Here is a 19,605-nt window from a genome sequence, read left to right on the forward strand (position 1 = left end):
TAACTATACTCAAAATAATAATCATCATCATCCAAAATTTGAGAGCTCAAATAACTGCACAAGATGAAGTTGGAGGCTCCCATGGTAGCCATTTTCCCTCTTGTTGTTTTGCTTCTCTTGCTGAACAGCGCCACGGTGCAGAGCACACCTTTCCCTGTAAGTGTTGGAGTGGTGGTTGACATGGACGATTATGTCGGGAAAATGGGGTTGAACTGCATCACTATGGCACTCTCTGATTTCTACACAAAACATGGCCATTACCAGACCAGGCTGGTCCTTACCAAGAGAGACTCCAAGAAAGATGTTGTCGGAGCAGCTGCAGCAGGTACTAATACTACTAAATCAACCTACTTATTAAACTCGCAGGTTCGCTGAATATACAATCAGTAAGGCCTAACTGCGAGATGATTTTCAATTGAACATGGGAAACTTTACTTACTGTGTCTGTTTTGTTCTTTTTTGCTGTTTTGGCCAGTCCCGCCGGCCTCCGGTACCAACACTCTGCAACCACAGAAAAAGCAAAGTCTATTACTCTTGTCATGTTAATCGAAACATGTTTGCTGCACATATATATGTAGCTGTGAGCCTGTGATAATCAGACATGTATGATAAGTTTATCTTCTTCTTAGCTGCATCTCTATTTAAGCGGAACTTGCTTGCCCTGAACAATATACTATGCCTTCCAACATTTTAACAGTAAAATGACAGAACAACTTATTTGCATTCCTTGCATGGTTGAAACTTGAAAGCTTGTACATAAGCATCAGAAACTGATGGTTAATGTTTTACTAATAGTTAAAGATTACAGCTTAATCGCCATAATACTTGGACTTAGAGAATGAAATCAATATCAAAATGTCATCATCAACAAATAGATTTCTTCTATAAACTGCTTAAAATTTGCCACTGGATGGCTAAAGTTCAAAAGAAGAACAGAATCTGTATTCTTTTCACATTTTCATGCCTGACTGATGCACTGTGAAAAAAAATGTAATCTGACTTACTTTTTCTTGCAACTAAATTATAAATGCAGCTCTAGATTTACTGAAGAATGTCCAAGTGCAAGCGATTATAGGTCCGTTGTCCTCGATGCAGACACCTTTTATAATACATCTTGGGAACAAATCCCAAGTACCAATCATAACATTTTCAGCTTCAAGTCCGTCTCTCTTGTCAATCCAAAGTCCATACTTTGTTCGCGCTTCCTTAGGTGACTCTTTCCAAGTAACGGCCATAGCTGCAATAGTCCAAGCCTATGGATGGAGAGAGGTTGTGCCTATCTGTGTGGATAATGAGTTCGGACATGGGATTATGCCATTTTTAGCAGATAGTTTGGAAAAAGTAAATGTGCGCATACCTTACAGGAGTGTCATACCATCATTCGCAACAGATGATCAGATTGATGCAGAGCTTTCCATGCTAATGACAAACCAAACTAGAGTTTTCATTGTCCACATGAGGACCACTCTTGGTTGTCGCCTGTTCAGCAAAGCTAAACAACTGGGAATGATGAGTGAAGACTATGTGTGGATAATAACTGATGGCATGACAAACGAGTTAACTTCAATGGATCGTTCAGTTATAGAAGAAGATATGCAAGGAGTTGTAGGTGTAAAACCTCATATTCCAAAATCAGGAGAGCTGCATAAAGTCAAAGTCAAATACAAGAAAGAGATTCAGCAGCAAGACCCAACAAATCAAGATCTGGACTTAAATATCTTTGGACTCTGGGCTTACGACTCTGCAGTTGCACTAGCAATGGCAGTAGAAAAGGCAGGAATAAGAAATGCTACGTTTCTGAAGAAGGCAGGTGATTCCACAACACCAACAGATCTTGAAGGCTTTGGAATCTCAGCCGTTGGAACTGAACTGATTCAGGCATTGTCAAATGTCACTTTCAAAGGCCTTGCTGGAGACTTTAAACTAGTTAAGGGACAACTCGAATCACCTCCTTACCAGATAATCAATGTGATTGGTGAAGGAGCCCGCGTTGCAGGATATTGGACAAAAGAAAATGGAATTGTTAGAGAACTCAACTTTGCAAAATCTACCAAAAATATGCATTCCACTTCCATGTCCAACATCGGATTCATTATGTGGCCAGGTGATAGAAAAAATCCACCCAAGGGTTGGGTCACTCCGACCAATGGGAAGAAGTTAAGAATCGGAGTACCTGTAAGGGTTGGTTTCTCTGAGTTCATGCATATCACTTGGAACTCCGATAATTCTACAAAAGTGGAAGGTTACTGCAAGGATGTTTTTGATATGGTGATCGAAGCACTACCATATGGCGTGCAGTATGAGTATTTTCCTTATGCTACATCTGACCATACAATGGCCGGCAGTTATGACGAGTTTGTGTATGCAGTACACCAAGGAGTAAGTATCTTTCTACTAACGATTCAAAAACACCAAAGCACCACATTTTCATACTTAACCTTTCTATTCCATGGGCAGGAATTTGATGCTGCAGTTGGAGATGTAACTATCGTAGCAAATAGGTCAAAGTATGTCGATTTCACCCTGCCTTATACAGAATCTGGTGTAATAATGGTTGTACCCATTAAAAACGACCAAAGCAAAAAAGCATGGGTATTTCTAAAGCCACTGACATGGAAACTTTGGTTGACAAGCTTTTGCTCGTTCGTTTTCATGGGCTTCCTTATTTGGATTCTAGAACATCGGATCAATGAAGATTTCAGGGGCCCTCTTTGGCATCAAGTAGGCACGATATTTTGGTTTGCCTTTTCAACAATGGTGTTCGCTAACAGTAAGTTAAATATTTTCTAGCATTACACATACATTACACTAATCTAACAAGTAATTTATATTGGTTTAATTTTGTAGGGGAGAGAGTGATAAGCAACTTGTCTAGGTTTCTGCTGATCATATGGTTCTTGGTGGTTCTGATACTAACGCAGAGCTACACAGCTAGTCTTACTTCCATGTTGACAGTCCAAGAGCTGAAACCCACTATCACAGATGTCAATGAGCTTATAAGAAACAAAGAAACTGTGGGCTACCATAATGGGTCATTTGTTTTTGAACTTCTGAAAGGATTGAACTTTGACAAATCCAGACTTTTAGCATATAACTCCCCCGAGGATATGCATGAACTTTTCAGGAAAGGTAGTGCAAAAGGTGGTATATCTGCTGCTTTTGACGAGATACCATATGTCAAGCTTTTCCTCGCCAAATACTGCTCAAAATACATCATGTTTGGGCCAACGTACAAGACAGATGGTTTTGGTTTTGTACATATCACATACCCTTCTCTATTGATGTATATCCATATACTTACACGTACTTATTTTTTAAATGTAATGTGTGTGCAGGCCTTTCCTCTAGGATCTCCACTAGTGCCTGATATTTCAAGAGCTATATTAAATGTTACCGAGGGAAAGAAGATGATGGAGATTGAGAAGAATTGGTTCGAAAACGATACCAAATGTGCAGATTTTATTGAGTTTTCCTCATCAAACAGTCTTGGGATAGAAAGCTTCTGGGGGCTCTTCATGATTGTAGGTATAGCTGGAGTTTTAGCCTTGATAATCTATGTGACTAGATTTCTCTACGAGAATTGGCATGTTGTGCGTCGAGGTTCTGACGCAGAGACAACGCTAGCTAGCAAATCACTGGAGTTACTCCAGAGGTTCAACAGCAAAGACCTCACTAGTCGCACTTTCAAGAAATACGAACGAAGAGTGAATCACAATGGTTGCGGATGTGATTGTGCGAGAATAGTGATGGAACCTTCCAACGAGTATTTCCATCCAAACCCATCAACACTCTCGCATAACTCACCAGGCAACAACGGCCCACCAAGTCGTATGTCTTCAAGTCCTGAAGCGCAAGCAGGATGCTCCACGATAAGGCACGAAGGAGAAGAGTCTAATGTTATAGAACAAGACCAAGACCAAGACCAGCAATCAGCGTCAACCGTGGCTCAGGAAACTCACTAAGACAGTTGGCTCATATAAATGGGATTTATCCTAAGCACCAAGGGCGCGGATAAAGGCAATAGATTTGCAATTCTGGAAACAAACATGTCACATATGTATTCACAGAAGCATATGCGCTTAGATGCACCATTGACAATGTTGTAGAACAAAACTTACCCGCATTTCCGTAACCACAGCTTCCACTTTTTAACTACATATCTTTCCGCTATCTTCGGCAACATCTATTTTCTTCACGGGGTAGTCCTAGAAAAAATAAAGTTTGCAAGGATAAAAGTTTACTTATATTATGCCACACAACACCTCTCTATGCAATCCCCTTACATTGTGTTAACAAAGTTAATATTCGGAATTTCTTTTAGTCTTTGTTTCAGCATTTTAAAATATGGAATGCCAATATGAAAATTGTGTCTTAACAAAGATTGCAGAGCAAAACTTACTAGCATATTTTCAATCACAACTTCCACCTTTAACTCCATATCTTTCCACTAGCTTCTTGAACAGTCATTGAAATTGCTCTCTTCACGGCGGCTCCTCATCTATGTTTGAAGAAGGCTGAGTCCTATTAAAATGAAATTTTGCAAGGATGAAAAATTTACTTATGTCACAGACTCACAAACCACTCTCCATCCCTCACATTCGCAACGAGATTCTTGGAGAGAGAATCACAAATCACAAATCACAAATAACAGAATCGAGAATTGAGTAGTAACAAAGTTAATTTTCAGAATTTCTTTTAGCATTCGTCTCGGTATTTTATCAAACAGGTTATGGATTGTCATATAAACGACCACAGCACATAAATGGAAACACAAACCTTTTCTCGCGCATATTTATCATTCTTCCTTTGAAAATTACCGTTGGCTAGCTCATCAGTGTTAAGTCTGGATAATGGCTTAGTAAAATTAAAATATTCAGCTAACAATATACAGATTTGGTAGAACTCAATCGAAGAATATTAGCCTACAAAATTGTACTACTATGTATTTTGATAAAACATAATTTTGACTTTTCAGAAGAAATTTCCACTGAATTTTCACATATACAATCCTATTGGAATTTCTAAGTAATTTTCACTTGAACATAACACTGTTTACTCTAAGTAAAGCCATATTACACACTTAATCATTCCATACTCCAAAGCATATTATAAAAAAAATCGAAGCTCTTATTATATTTTTCATATAAATAGTGAAGTACTTGTCTTGACAGCATCAAACTGACTCAGATATTATTAGAGAAACACAACAACTATGAATACTATAATTGCAAATGCAAGTATATAAGATAATCCCTTGACTTCACATTAGTAAACTCCAATTATAGTCTCAAGTTTCAACCTTCTTCAAGCAAAATAGCTCACTTGTGGGTCCCACACAACTACAACTTCTCAAATTTATCCTAATTCCTATATATACATTCCAACACATTTGCATCATCAATATCCCATACATCTCAATTCTTGATATACATAGATGGAGAAAAGAAGCCATAACATTCCCATCTTGTGCATCTTCCACTACTTATTGTTATCTAACATAAATTTGAGCCCAAAAATGGCAGCTGCACAAACCATCCCCATAAAAGTAGGTGTAATTCTTGACATGGATGGCTACGGAGAGATGGCCTTCAACTGCCTATCCATGGCCCTTTCCGACTTCTATTCCACCCACTCTCACTACAAGACTCGCCTCCGCCTCACCACCCGACCCCCAAAAGCCGACATCATTGGCGCCGCGGCCGTAGGTGAAGCTCTATTCCTCTATCATAGCATTTGGTCATAATAATAGGCATGATTGATAAAATAATCCAACTTACTCAAATGTTTGGTTTGCATGATTATTTAATCATCCTCCAATCATATTTAACCAAATTGATGATCTTGAAAAGTGCAGGCCTAGACCTACTCAAGAATGTGCAAGTGCAAGCCATACTAGGCCCAACATTCTCCACACAGGCCAGCTTCCTCATCTCTCTAGGAGACAAATCCCAGGTCCCCATCATCTCCTTCTCCGCCACAAGCCCTTCCCTCTCCTCCACCCGAAGCCCCTACTTCGTCCGCGCCACCCTCAGCGACGCCTCCCAAGTAGAGGCCATAGGCGACCTCGTAGAGGCCTTCGGGTGGCGAGAAGTCGTCCCCATCTACGAGGAGAACGACTTCGGAGAAGGCATCATGCCTTACCTCAGCGACGCCCTCGGCCGCGCCAACGCCCAGATACCTTACAGGAGCGTCATCCCGCCTCTCGCCACCGACGACCAGATCGAGGCCGAGCTCTACAAGCTCATGACCATGCAGACCAGAGTGTTTGTGGTCCACATGATGAGCCCCCTCGCGTCTCGTCTCTTCCTTATCGCGCACAGGGTCGGCCTGATGAGCCCGGATTGCGCGTGGATCGTGACGAATGGGGTCACCAACGAGCTCGAGTACCTGGATAGATCTGTGCTGGATTCCATGCTGGGAGTTGTTGGAGTGAGGCATTATGTCCCGAGGAGTAAAGAGCTTAAGAGCTTCGAAACTCGGTTTAGTAAACAAGTGCTTGTTGGTGATAAGTTGAGCATTTTTGGGCTGTGGGCTTATGATGCAGCCACTGCATTAGCTATAGCAGCAGAGAAGGCAGAGCTTAAAGATGTTAACTACATACAAAATTTGACGAACTCAACGGATCTCGAAGGATTTGGAGTGTCGGGTGGTGGGCCGAGCCTCATCAAGGCCTTGTCGAACACAACATTCACAGGGCTCGCGGGGAGCTTCAGGCTGGTCGATGGGGAGCGTGAGGCGCCCCCTGTCGAGATTGTCAACTTCGTAGGCCATGGAGTTCGGGGCGTTGGATATTGGACTAAAGAGAGTGGGATTGTCAAAGAACTCAACGCTAAAAGCGCGAACATGGATGCAGATTCAACTACCAAATCGAGGCTTGGATCGATCATCTGGCCGGGAGACACGACGTCTTGGCCTAGAGGTTGGGTGATCCCAACCAATAAAAAGAAGTTGAGAGTTGGAGTGCCTGTGAAAGCTGGCTTCACTGAGTTTGTGAGAGTTACATGGAATGCTGACAATTCTACAAGAGTGGAAGGGTATTGCATAGATGTGTTTGAAGCAGTGATGGCAGCATTGCCTTATGGTGTGAGCTATGAATACATCCCATTTGCATATCCCAACCGCACCGCGGCTGGAGATTACAACAGCCTGACCTATCAAGTATTCCTCGGAGTAAGCATCTTCGCCTTCTTTTCTGGTCATATAACTACAAGATAGATGAATTATCTGCCCTACCAAACTGTCTCTAACATGATGAATGTGCAGAACTATGATATTGTTGCTGGAGACGTGACGATTGTGGCGAACAGGTCGCAGTACGTGGACTTCACTCTGCCCTACACAGAATCGGGCGTGGCCATGATCGTGCCAATGAGAGATGACAAGAGGAAGAATGCATGGATTTTCTTGAAGCCCCTGACTTGGGAGCTGTGGGTGACGAGCTTCTGCTCGTTCGTCTTCATCGGATTCTTGATCTGGATCCTTGAGCACCGGATCAACGAGGACTTCAGGGGGCCGTTCTGGTACCAAGTTGGCATGATCTTCTGGTTCTCCTTCTCAACCATGGTGTTTGCTCATAGTAAGCCTACTATCTCCTTCTCCATTCACGCTCTGTCCACGAAAAACAGTCTTATTTCTGCATTTTGGTCCATCCACCAAATTAGCCTATATCTCAGTTTCCACTAACAATACGTTAATCACTTTTTTTCTTTATCTCTCTTACTTTACCAATTTTACACTGAAACTCGTGTACTCTGATAGAGGAGAGGGTTGTGAGCAACCTGTCAAGGATGGTGTTGGTCATATGGTTTCTGGTGGTCCTGATCCTGACACAGAGCTACACCGCGAGTCTAGCATCGATGCTCACCGTTCAGAAGCTGCAGCCGACGGTGACCGACGTGAATTTCCTGATCAGGAACAGCGAAAACGTCGGATACATGCAGGGATCATTCGTGTTAGGATTCCTCAAGAAGATGAACTTTGACGAGTCGCGTCTCGTGGAATACGACTCGCCAGAGAAGCTCGACGAGCTTCTCTCCAGCGGCCGCATTGCTGCTGCATTCCATGAAGTCCCCTACATAAAGCTCTTCCTAGGCAAATACTGCTCCAAATACACCATGATCGGACCCATAAACAAGGCCAACGGTTTCGGCATCGTATGTTTTTTTTTTATCAAAACCTAAGGGACTGTTTGGTAGGGTAGATAACTCATCTATCTTAAAATTATACTGCATGACCTAAAATACGTGTTTATTTATCTTTCCTACCAAACTGTCTCTAAGTTAATTTGAGTTACAGTTTTGTTTTTAGCTAGCTAGCCATATAACATGTGGGTTTTTTAATTCAGGTGTTCCCGATCGGTTCGCCTATGGTGAAGGACGTTTCGCGCGCAATTCTTAACGTGACAGAGGGGCGGAAGATGGCGGAGATGGAGAGGAAATGGTTGGGAGGTGTGAAGAATTGTTTGGATTCGAATGAGTTGGCGTCGCCTAAGAATCTAGGGCTTGGGAGCTTCTGGGGTTTGTTCTTGATCGTGGGGGTGGTGGGGATGGCGGTGTTGATTTTTTATGTGGGAAAATTTGTGCGTGAGAATTTGGGTGAATGTGATCCTAATGCCACGATGTGGCAAAGGATAGTGGAATTGATGCACAAGTTTGACGATAAAGATAAGAATAGTCATACTTTTAAGAAAGATGGATTGTGTGGAGGTGATTGTGGTGGACAGAGTCCTTTACTTGTGTCGATGGCCTCTCCTCGAACCGATGGGCCGCCGAGCCCGGTTGCGTCGAGCTCGGGTTTCCCGAGCCCCGTCCAAAGACGAGAGATTGAGCTTTACTTATCTCAAAGGAAATGACTCAATGTAGATAATTTATTACTTGCGACCTAAATAGTAGTAGTTCTTTATTTTCTTACTTATTTTTTGTCTCTTACATTTTCATTTATGGTGGATTTGTGTGTGTAGTATATCTACAACATGCTAGTAATATTTTGTTTAGTACTTACTACAAATGACAGCTCATTATATATAAACTAATAAAACCCCGAAAATACGATTGGAAATTTTCAACAAGTTGACGAAATATTATTGAATTGTACTGACTTAAAAAAAAAGAAGAATACGTTGTTGAAGTGTTTGAATAAGTCTGGAATCTTCAAAATTCAAATTTGCTAATGTGACGCGTAACAACGGCATTACTTAGATAAGAGATAATAAGCAATAAAATAATTCAAAGTAGTAGTATATGGTCATATATATTAGCCTGGGCATTGACTTTCATAACGTGTTGCAAAAGTTCATGTATCCATTTATAATTTAAGAGGACTATTTTGTTTGAAATTCGACAATTATAAAGACTTGAAAGTTAGTAAACTGTGGTTAGAAAAAAGAGAAAAGAAGTATGCGAAAGGGAAACATCATGAGATCGATTTGAAAACGATGAAACTTTGTTTGAAATATTCTTCGTTTTCCTATGTCTGTGGTCATGATATATATGGACGGTCTCAGTTCTAATTAATTCAAGGTCTTGGTCATTCAAAAATAATAGGAGTACTTAACATTTATATTTTAATATGCATACGAATCCCTAGCTATTTTTTTAATTTAATACAGTACTACTTATTTTGTATAATTAACACATCGATCACCATCATCGTTCACCGACACTCTTGATTAAAAAAATTGCTATACATGCACATGTAGGCAGGAGTTCGTTATATTGCTAACTTTTTAAATTGATAACTCACCAACGCAGCGTATTAAAAATGTCAACACGATGACATTAAAATGTCAACCCAATATATTGAAATGTTAATTGTTGACATATTAATGTCATCGTGTTGACATTTTTAATACACTGCGTTGATGAGTTAACAACTTAAGAAAGTTAGCAATTGATCACACCTCTGCACCTGTATGTTGCAAATATTTTTTCTCAATTGTGAAAATGTTTATTTTCTTAACAAAATAGTAGTAGGAGTATTAGTTACTCCCTCCGTCGTCCCCCTTCCATTGAGAGTTTTATTTTGTCATTTCCGTCCCTTATTAATAGTCATGTTTCACTTTTATCATAAATAATAAGTAAATCATATATTCCACCAACTGATATATATTAGTGGGATCTATATTATACTAACTTATTCAAACTATTTTTTCTTTACATGAAAATTCGTGATCAAATCAAATAGGACTCTTATTAGAAAACGGAGGGAGTATATTTTAATTGTGATTTCTGATTTGATATTTATATGGAAAGAATTGTTAATATTGTTATGATTTTATTGTAAAGATAAATATATAAATAGAAAGAAAGATTGACGAGATCATGACGGTTGATGATATTATACTAAATTAATAAAATCATACTACTACTATTCTGCACTGTATATAAGATTCTCGCCTAATCCTCAGAAAATATCTTACCTATATATTGAAATTATTGTCGGTTTACTTTCTTTCCAATTAATCATTTTAATTTTTAATACTAATTCAAACGCTCTAAGACCTATTTAACTTATCTGCTTAGTTTAGTCTTATATAATATGTTAGAATGTACACTATGCCAAACATGTATTATATTCTGAAACTCTTTATTATAATTATGAACTCCCAATATATTTTACTATGAATTATGTACGAATTATTCAAAAATATATGTGTTCGAGTTACTTGGCTACTCTCATATTCTTTGCTCAAGTAAAGTTTAGGGCAAATTCTGATTTGTATCCCTAATTTCTTGGAGTATTTTAAGAAAAATATTTCTCGACTTTTATCTTCTCTTTAAAAATCTTCAACTTTCACAATTTTCCTTAAAATGTCCCCAACTTCCGTTTTATGTCGTCCCACCTTCTGTTTCTCCTATACAAACTTTCAACTTTTTATAACATGCTCATGTATCATATTCATATTCACTTCATATTAAGAAAAACATGGTGATCTATTGAATGAAACGCAGATGCTATACATTGATGACAAAACTTCCCTAACTCATTTCCTTTCTATACAAGACGCTTACCATTTACAACTACTATTATTACTACTGTGACACATATTTCTGCAAACATTGTTTTAAGTTCTGGAAATTCACTGGCTTTGATACAAAGGAATCCATACCATTAGCATAACAATCTTCAGCACTCTCTGACAATGCATTTGCTGTCATCTGCACAAAATCAACACATTTTATCAATGGAAAATAGAGCAGCATCAAATAATATCTCAGGTGACGCCGCTTGTTTTTATATGAAGAAAAGGACTTAATAACATCAAGTGCTTACTGCAATGATCGGTGTCCTTTTTCGTGGAAGCAAATTTGGTGAAGAACGTTGAGGTGCCAACTGCATCTCGACTCCTGCCTTCACTGCATCGTCCCAACTACCTGTTTCCTCAAAGGATCGTATCAATCTTGTAGCTTGAAGTCCATCCATTACCGGCATGCATACATCCTGCCCATATTTCCCAATGTGTTATCAACAATAATAGATCAAATGCAGAAGGACCAAACATTTCTTATCAACATTTTAGACTTATTGATTAAGTTTTAAGCATACCATTAGAATGAAATCGTAATCGTTGCATTGAACCGCACGCACAGCTTCTGCTCCGTTATTAACAACATCTATGTCGTGGCCCAACTGCTTCATCATTGACTTGGTGACAATCACGTTGATCTTGTTATCTTCCACGAGAAGAATCTTCGGTTTCACCTCAGCTGTTGGAGCTTCATTGCCCTTCCCGGAAGCGCACTCAAAACTTCTGTCTGTTCGAGCCTGAGTTCGACATCTTTCTTTGGAAACACTAGGCTCAGAAATTTCACTCGAGCAGTGTGCCTGTTCATTACTTTTAGCTGAATCTAAGTTAGCCGAACACAAGCTCAGGCTTGGTGAAACTTCAACTTCAGATGATGTATCCATGGAAGCTGAATGCGCATCTTCCTCTGAACTGATCTCTTTATATGTGATGCTGCTAGAGGGTGATGAAGAATCCTCCAACAAACCATTGAAACTATGCGAGGGATCAAAGCCATAGGTGAGTGGTGAGAGCTTTTGGATCCTTCCGGAACCTTGAGAAGAAAGTAAACCTAAAGTGCGTGGTTGAAACTGAAACACTCCTGCATGTAAATCTTCATCATCTGAGACATCTTGGCTATCCATATCCGACAGCTCATCAGGATCGTCTGAACTTTCAGAGATCGATGAAACTTTATAGGGTAGTATAAACGTGAAAGTAGACCCTTTGTTTTCTATGCTTGATACAGTAAGTTGACCACCCATGAGCTCAACCTGTTCACAAAACAAAAATGTGTATAAACGCAGAGGTCGCCAACCAAGCATACTTTTGACTGCATATGAATCCCAAGATTTTGAAATGAACTAAGTAGAAGCAGCAGAAAAGTAGATGAATGAAGTTGAAATATATCCATCTAGGAAGCATGTTAATCTAGTTATTCTTTCTGAGGAAGATCAACTTCTCAAGAAGGAGAAACTTGAACCACAATTCAAAGGAATGATAATTTACCAGTTGTTTACAAATTGCAAGTCCTAATCCTGTCCCACCATACTTTCTAGCAGTATCTGCACCTGCTTGCGTATACTTCTTGAACAGAGTGGGAATCGCGTGTTCTGTCACATATAGATCAATGAAGGCGATTATCGTATTCAGTTTCCAACAAAAGAGGTTTGAAAATGAAAGCAAAAAAACAATGAATTTGAGCAGATACCTGGTATTCCAATCCCCGTGTCATAAACATCACAGCGAATCCACACTACTGATTCTTGAGTATTAGAATGGCTGGCTTCGTCTTCTTCCATTGGAGTCCCAGCTCTCTCTTGATCGTTCAGCTTGTTTTTAAGTTCATTGTTATCATCAATACCTTCTCCCTTGCAGCATCCATGACTGCCTCTCTGGTCACCTGTGCTTTGACTCATAGATGAGTCCTTTCTTGTGTTTGGTGAATCAGTGGACTGATCTGCAGAAGCTTTCCAAGACTTTTGTTTGCTTAAATTGCGCGGCTCTGGCACTACATAAAGCTTTATCCCAACCTTTCCCTTGTGCGTAAACTTGATGGCATTGCTGTTAAACATTGAAGCATGGATATCTTTATAAATAAATCAGCAAATATAGCATGCATAAACTCAAAACTGAAAATCAGCCTTTTGCATTAACTGGTACTCGAGAGAATATGTAACATGAAATCTCCTAGTCAATAAGTCCATAAAAGGTGAGAAGACAAAGCTTTAGATACTGCTAAATCTTATTCTTGAAAAACTCATTCTATATATAAGATTCAAGCATCAAAACTGTTATAGCATAAACCGATGTTATATGAGAAAGTCCTGTACGCACCTGACTAAGTTTGTTAGAATCTGGCGAATCCTTAGAACATCTCCGATCACCTGAAAAATAAGGCAGTTTCTATAAATACAATCCAATCTACAAATTAAGCTGCTCGCTCTTGAATATATTTAGGACCCTAACATGATATCAACTCATTTACCTCCACAGGAACATCATCTGCTATATTTCCTTCTAAGGTTAGTAATTTCTGTAGTGATGCAGCTGCCGTCTGCAGCACATGTTTTACTACCTCTCTTGGTCTAAATTTTGCAGCTTCCAGTTTCATAACTCCTGAAAGATATGAGTGGGAGGATTTGTAAATTCAGTTCCATTCTTAATTAGATGAGCGAACACTAAAGATGAATTGATGACAAAATATGTAAAATTCCCACCTGACTCAACCTTAGAAAGATCAAGGATATCATTGATTATTCGGAGAACCAAATCGCCCGAAGATATCATCACGTTCACCTGCTGTCGCTGCTCTTTGTCGAGCTTAGTGTTGGAAAGAATCTCAGCCATGCTTACGACTCCGGATAGAGGAGATCTTATCTCGTGAGACATGGTAGCCAACATTTCTTTCGCACGCATTGATTCCTCTGTGAGAATGTCATCAAGAGAAAATTAGCTACCACTTTATCTATGGCCCGTTCTTGACTTTACAACATTATGGTAGAATCTAGATAACCTGTGATATGGATCGTCTTGGTGAGCTCTGTCTCCTTAGCTTTTTGTACAGCCATCTCTTCTCTAATCTTTGCCATCTTTTCTCTTTTCCGCACCTGCAATACATCAAGGAACATAAATTAGCAGAACAAAATGTTTTGTGATTATAGATATATAAACAAGTTATGTGAAGGAAAAGGGTTAAGAATGGAACTGACCTGATCAGTCACTTCCATTCCCATATAATTTACACCGATTGTCTCTCCAGCCTTGCTGAAAACAGGTTCAACGTAGATTAAGAAGGTTTTTGATCCAAATAGCTCTGTTTCAAATGTGATTTCTCTCTTTGCAGGTAATCCTTTCTCCAGGACTTCTTGTTTGAAGTCTTGAGATTCCTTTACACCAGAGCCGGTGAAGATCTCAACATCTGTTTTGCCTATGATATCCTGTAAAATTAGTAACTCTGAGGAATCATTCTAGAGCAAAAGATGTACTCGAAGTTATACACTTCTTATAGTTAAAACAGTCAGTTCAAGTGACTGTAAGATATTGCCAATTTACCTCCTCGCGCAAACTTGGGAAATGGTTAAAGATGAACCGGTAGCGCAGTTCTTTATCCTGAAAATTGTGGAGCACTTGGTCAGTAGCTAATGTAAAATTAGATGTTACTATTCTGCCCCTTCTTTCCATCTCTCCATTGTTTTTAGTACATTGGTATTCAAGCAGCACGACAAGCACTTTCGGGAATATTGAGAATTTTCATAAGCTAAGCACAATGATGATATAAATCCCATATAGATGCAGAAGAATCGAACAACAGCATACCTGATGGCCTATGACAACTGGAGCATTCTGCAAGACGAAATGCAAGAAATTATCTGCTCTATTCAAAACCTGCGACAGTTCCTCCACAGGGGTAGACTGCTTTTCCAAATTCTCAATACTCTCCTGCAACTTCCCTATCAACACTTGCTCTCGTCTAAGACTAGCCTCTAGGAGTTTCTCCAGATTCAGGGCCCGTTGCTTCCAGTAAACCACGCTGTCATATTCAGCATCTACGCTTATTTTCTCATCTTGGAAGACAGAATCACGCTTCCTCCTCGGAGCATCTTGATACAAGTACTTGAGATTCTCATCAAGAATGGAGATGGGACGCTTGTTGCCACCATATCCATCTCTTTCAAACCGATGTTCCTCCAGTATCTCTAACTTCTTGAGCTCAACTTCTCGCTGCTGCTTGCTGAGGGTATCAAGCTCCTCCCTAAGGAGGCGCACAGCGTTCTCCTGCTTGTATTCCCAATTCCTCACCAAGCTAGCCAGCTGCCAGTTCCCCTTGTCGGTGAAGTTGGCAAGCTCAATGAGGCGCTTGAAATCAACTATGTCAGGCTCCCTCTTGATGGTGACCTCCTCCAACATGTCTTTATCCATTCCTGGCCTCTCAACATTGAACTGCCTCCCGGCTTCATTCATATCCTCCGGCCACATAGAAGAGAGGACAATGTCCATCTCCTCTGACTCAATGGTCTCAATCGCACAACCCATGATTTCTTCTACAAGTCAAGATTGCAAAATTTCCAAACCAAGCTAGGCAAATGCATCAGTGCCTAAGTTACTGTTATCGTAGTTTTGCGATGGATCACAGTGAAGTCTCTGTTAATTAAGATTCTGCAATTTAGAATCAATTACAACTATAAACTGAAAAGGGAACATAGAGAGGCATGGCATTAAACAAGCAGTTTAAGAGGTGTAAAGAGCTAAAGTTGCAGTATATTCTACTCCACTAATGAACAACTAATTCAATACGTTTGAAATAAAACTTTGCAATATTGAATTGCACCGAACAAAAGTTTGAGCTACAAGCTCCTGGAAAACACACAAACATGAAGGCAAAATATTTTTGTTTGATTTTGGTGGTTGTTCATCGCAAAAAACAGGCATTAATGAATTCGATCCTTAACAGAACATTTTGGAGACCAGAATTGCACACTATCAAAATTTACAGCAATTCAATTCCATTAAAACCACTGTATTTTATCAAACAAAACACCATTGACTGAAGTCGACGATAATGGTGAAGAACATGCAATCACAATCAAAATTACGATAAAAATTTGAATAGAGCTGACCTTTATGAAAAATTGACTAATCGAAGAATATCTGACGGCTACTTTCTGAGCTTGACGATTAATAAGAAGATGCTAAGTCGGTTCGCAGCCTTGAAACTTTTCACTGTAGATCTGAAAGAATCTTAGCTCAGTCAGAGGGGGGAAAATGATTAATATAAGCCAAAGTTTTGCGCGCATAGAAAATGCAGAGAGAGAGAGAGGAGTGCATGTGCTGAAGCAAATAAACAAAAGAAAAGGGGAAAAAAGAAAAACTAGAAACAAAGCATGATTATATACATTAAATGCGTGTGTGGAAAAGGAAACCAAGAAGAAGCCATGTGATGATCATCGGTTTTAAGGCGATTGATACACACAAATATGGTTGATTGGGTTTTCTCTTATTATAACACCCTAATTTATTTATGGTTTATCCACTCTTTTATTTTAATCCCAGTTTCACAATGCTCCGGCTTTTCTGGTTCTGTGTTGAGAGAGGTTTTTTAAATGGAGTAACCCCGTCATTCGAGGTGAAGTTTTATTGACGGCCCATCGAAACAAGCCTCGGTTTATTTTTATTGAACGATAAATGGATCCACGTTCTGTTAACTCATTTCATTCGTATTTATCAGTAAAACTGCTTCGAAGTCAAAAATTCATTTAAATATAAAATTAAAACCAGTTGTGATTTGTGTACGTAGCATTAAAACATAATTAGATGGGTGCATGTCATAATTATTCAGAGTGACTCTAGTATTTTTCGAAGTTAGTTATAATCATGGAAATAAAATACTGATGTTGCCACGTGGACAGTTTTATTGGTTATTGGGCAATGCAAGTTGTTACTAAAATGAATTAGTTCATGCATATACATCTGCTAATTGTAATTAATTAATCATATTTATTAATGAACGAATAAAAAATCAAAAGTCGGCCACTTGGTTGGGGAATCGACCTGTATATATATAATATATATAATACCCAAAAATGTCTGCTTTATTTAACTGCATGAGTTATAATCTGAAACACAGCAAGTAGCAGTGTCATTTTATTATTCTAATCATTTGTATTTTCAGTTTCCAACGATGTGTATTTTTCTAATAAAAATCTTAGCATTATTTTAACGTGCAGGGTTACGTTTTGAAAGATTAAATGTGGACAAATAATGGAATATGTGTCTGCATATGGATTTCCATTATTATTAAGAAGCTATTTGAATACTTATTAAAAATTACATAATACTAGCTATTAAATATAAAAAATATATATTCTATAGGAGTATAATAGAAAAAGGTACTCCGTATTCAAAGAAATTTTATTTTATTTCCCGAAACTAAGTAGTACTTATTTGTCAACAACTGATCAAATTTAAAAGGTGCAGTAAATGGGTTAATTAACTAATTTCATTTTACGTGCAATGGACGAACATATTTTACGTGCAATGGACGAACATATATGTGAATTACATATATAGGACGTTTAAATTTATTTCGAAAATTCAAACATATAGCATGATATGATAGACTCATAATTAGAAATATTAGGTCAACCCTAAAAGAACAATTCATAAATATAATTGATCTATGTGGTTCGGAATTAAATTTGGAAAAAGAATATTAGAATTAGAATCTTTCAATTATAATATACATACGATTTATAAATGAAGATAAAGTCTGGATTGCATTATTGGATAATACTCCTTCTGTTCTATAGTAATATTCTATAGTAATAGAAACATTTCATTTTGCGCACTCGTTTTAAAATATTAATTATAAATAATTAAAGTTAAAAAAAAGTAAAATAAGAGAAAAATAATGTAGAGAAGAGACTTATTTATAATTATTTATAATATAATAGTACTCCTATTAGGTTAAATAAAGCGCAGTAAATTAAATAAAAAAGATAAGGAAGTGGCTAAGATGTTCTGGTGTCCCATGATTGGTTTATTGCATGTAAACTAAATTTAGATTTTGTAGAAAAATAGACAAAGTGACAGAAACAACAGAAAGGCATGCTGCCCCATGTTATTTTTGTTGGGCACTAAATTCTGAAATATAAAAGCACTGAAATTGATGGCTATTTAATTCATAACCATCAAACAACGTAAAGGCAGCTCACACGAAATTTTTTAATAGATATATATATATATATATATATATATATATATATATATATATATATATATATATATATAAATTAATAATTTAAATTGTTCTATTTTAATCATTTATCAATTAATTATATTGATAATTTTCATTTTCATTTTCATTTTATAAAAATAATTTTAAAAATCTTATATAGAGTCATAATAATAGTTTCCATTTTGTGCTAATCGTTTTGGGTTCCTAAATCATGAATTCAGTTTTCAGTTCAGACGTCTAAAGAAATTTCCTTTTGAAAAACAATTCCATAAACCATAGTATATATATATTAAAAAAAAATCTATATATACTTAATGGCAAAAACTCCGTGAGAAAAATATCAATATGTAAAGGGAAAATTAGTAGTCATTGAAAAATGTATGAGTTACAGTGGAGTTTTAAATTAATATTATTATTGTCTTGTTAAAAAAATATTAATTAAATTAGCAGGGAATATAATCTTTCTAATTAATGTAGCTTAGACTGAAAATCGATTGTTCCTTTTCACATTTAAATAATTAGCTATAACTTGAAGGATGATTTCACAAGTCAATTATCAACCGTGAGTAACAACCCATCACCGTCACCTTTGTAATAGTAATAAAAATGATATTTAAACTCGATATTAGTTAATCTAGCTACTCTAATTTTCTCGATAATAATGATTAATGGGGTAAGAAAATGAATGTACGCAAGGACTGAAATTGTTATAATTAAATTCAGTTTGAATGGTGTATTAATAATTAATGAATTAAATCACAAAATTCTATTGTTAGAATAATAAGTATGTGTTTTAATGTATATATCTTCCCTTCAAATAACATGCCACCTTCACCTTGTTGGAATCTCGAGTGGCGTAAGACTGTCATATAATTATATAATAATTGACTTTTTATATAAATATAAAATATACTAATAAATCACTAAAAAGAGTACTATTTAAAATGACGGAGCCTTTACTCGGCAGTGATAATAAATCACTGAAAATAATACTATATGTTTAATTAATAATTTAATAGTGCAATGCCAACTATTCCTTATACATCTATATATTCAAATCCTATTTCTTTATGAGGTTTAAACCTTTTTTCTAATCAAGCAATTAATTTTTTTATTGTGACATTTAATAGCCTTCCCTCGAATAGTCAAATAGGTGGTGCTGGATTGATATTGTTCAATTGAATTCGAAAACTGAAAATAAATATTTCGAAAGCGAACAAGCACAATACGCGTATAATATCCAAATGTGTGATTATAGTAGTATTTATGGGCTGAATATTCATAAATTATTTGAAGAAAGATTCAAATAAACTCTCAAAGAAAAAGGGCACTATGGCTGCTAGTCTGTCAGTACAAAACTTATTAG

At 37.5% G+C, this 19,605-nt stretch overlaps 3 protein-coding genes and 1 long non-coding RNA gene across 7 annotated transcripts; 2 read left to right on the forward strand and 2 right to left on the reverse strand.

The window, feature by feature from the left end:
• The first annotated feature begins 63 nt into the window (after positions 1–63).
• On the forward strand, positions 64–4,155 carry LOC125212867 (glutamate receptor 2.7-like). Of its 4 annotated transcripts, XM_048113147.2 has the most exons (5): positions 64–325; positions 1,034–2,379; positions 2,458–2,770; positions 2,848–3,254; positions 3,336–4,155. In XM_048113147.2, exons 1-5 carry the CDS (start codon positions 64–66, stop codon positions 3,960–3,962), a joined length of 2,955 nt encoding a protein of 984 aa, XP_047969104.2. In that variant the 3' UTR covers positions 3,963–4,155. The 4 variants fall into 4 exon arrangements, with proteins under 4 accessions (XP_047969104.2, XP_088924152.1, XP_088924151.1 ...); XM_089068026.1 differs by having other exon boundaries at positions 2,848–4,155; XM_089068027.1 differs by lacking the exon at positions 64–325 and adding an exon at positions 492–603 and having other exon boundaries at positions 2,848–4,155.
• Positions 4,083–4,892, reverse strand: LOC148929985 (uncharacterized). Its single transcript, XR_016136939.1, has 3 exons — positions 4,777–4,892; positions 4,400–4,521; positions 4,083–4,205 (listed from the first exon to the last, which is right to left on the reverse strand). It is a non-coding gene; the product is annotated as an uncharacterized LOC148929985 (long non-coding RNA).
• A 510-nt stretch (positions 4,893–5,402) lies between these two features.
• Positions 5,403–8,967, forward strand: LOC125212408 (glutamate receptor 2.1-like). The gene is made up of 5 exons (XM_048112574.2): positions 5,403–5,705; positions 5,855–7,170; positions 7,264–7,576; positions 7,759–8,153; positions 8,345–8,967. The coding sequence occupies exons 1-5, from the start codon at positions 5,435–5,437 to the stop codon at positions 8,849–8,851; spliced, it is 2,802 nt and encodes a 933-aa protein (XP_047968531.1). The 5' UTR covers positions 5,403–5,434; the 3' UTR covers positions 8,852–8,967.
• A 1,945-nt stretch (positions 8,968–10,912) lies between these two features.
• LOC125211214 (histidine kinase 5-like) lies at positions 10,913–16,292 on the reverse strand. The gene is made up of 13 exons (XM_048110932.2): positions 16,123–16,292; positions 14,822–15,661; positions 14,558–14,614; positions 14,215–14,442; positions 14,019–14,112; positions 13,723–13,929; positions 13,491–13,621; positions 13,340–13,389; positions 12,714–13,066; positions 12,512–12,615; positions 11,545–12,276; positions 11,272–11,439; positions 10,913–11,156 (listed from the first exon to the last, which is right to left on the reverse strand). The coding sequence occupies exons 2-13, from the start codon at positions 15,536–15,538 to the stop codon at positions 11,031–11,033; spliced, it is 2,967 nt and encodes a 988-aa protein (XP_047966889.1). The 5' UTR covers positions 15,539–15,661; positions 16,123–16,292; the 3' UTR covers positions 10,913–11,030.
• Positions 16,293–19,605: the final 3,313 nt, after the last annotated feature.

The sequence above is a fragment of the Salvia hispanica genome, chromosome 3, assembly GCF_029641045.1.
Source record: "Salvia hispanica isolate PSC_SH4W2 chromosome 3, Shi_PSC_v1, whole genome shotgun sequence".
Taxonomy (NCBI): Eukaryota; Viridiplantae; Streptophyta; class Magnoliopsida; order Lamiales; family Lamiaceae; genus Salvia; species Salvia hispanica.

Coding starts and splice junctions, on each gene's coding strand:
- LOC125211214 (XM_048110932.2), bottom strand. CDS start 15,538: ATGGGTTGTGCGATTGAGACCATTGAGTCAGAGGAGATGGACATTGTC. Junction 14,615..14,821: donor CAGTTGTCATAGGCCATCAG/GTATGCTGTTGT, acceptor CACAATTTTCAG/GATAAAGAACTGCGCTACCG. Junction 11,157..11,271: donor AAAGGACACCGATCATTGCA/GTAAGCACTTGA, acceptor GATTTTGTGCAG/ATGACAGCAAATGCATTGTC.
- LOC125212867 (XM_089068025.1), top strand. CDS start 64: ATGAAGTTGGAGGCTCCCATGGTAGCCATTTTCCCTCTTGTTGTTTTG. Junction 326..1,033: donor TGTCGGAGCAGCTGCAGCAG/GTACTAATACTA, acceptor TTATAAATGCAG/CTCTAGATTTACTGAAGAAT. Junction 2,771..2,847: donor AACAATGGTGTTCGCTAACA/GTAAGTTAAATA, acceptor TTAATTTTGTAG/GGGAGAGAGTGATAAGCAAC.
- LOC125212408 (XM_048112574.2), top strand. CDS start 5,435: ATGGAGAAAAGAAGCCATAACATTCCCATCTTGTGCATCTTCCACTAC. Junction 5,706..5,854: donor CATTGGCGCCGCGGCCGTAG/GTGAAGCTCTAT, acceptor TGAAAAGTGCAG/GCCTAGACCTACTCAAGAAT. Junction 8,154..8,344: donor AGGCCAACGGTTTCGGCATC/GTATGTTTTTTT, acceptor TTTTTAATTCAG/GTGTTCCCGATCGGTTCGCC.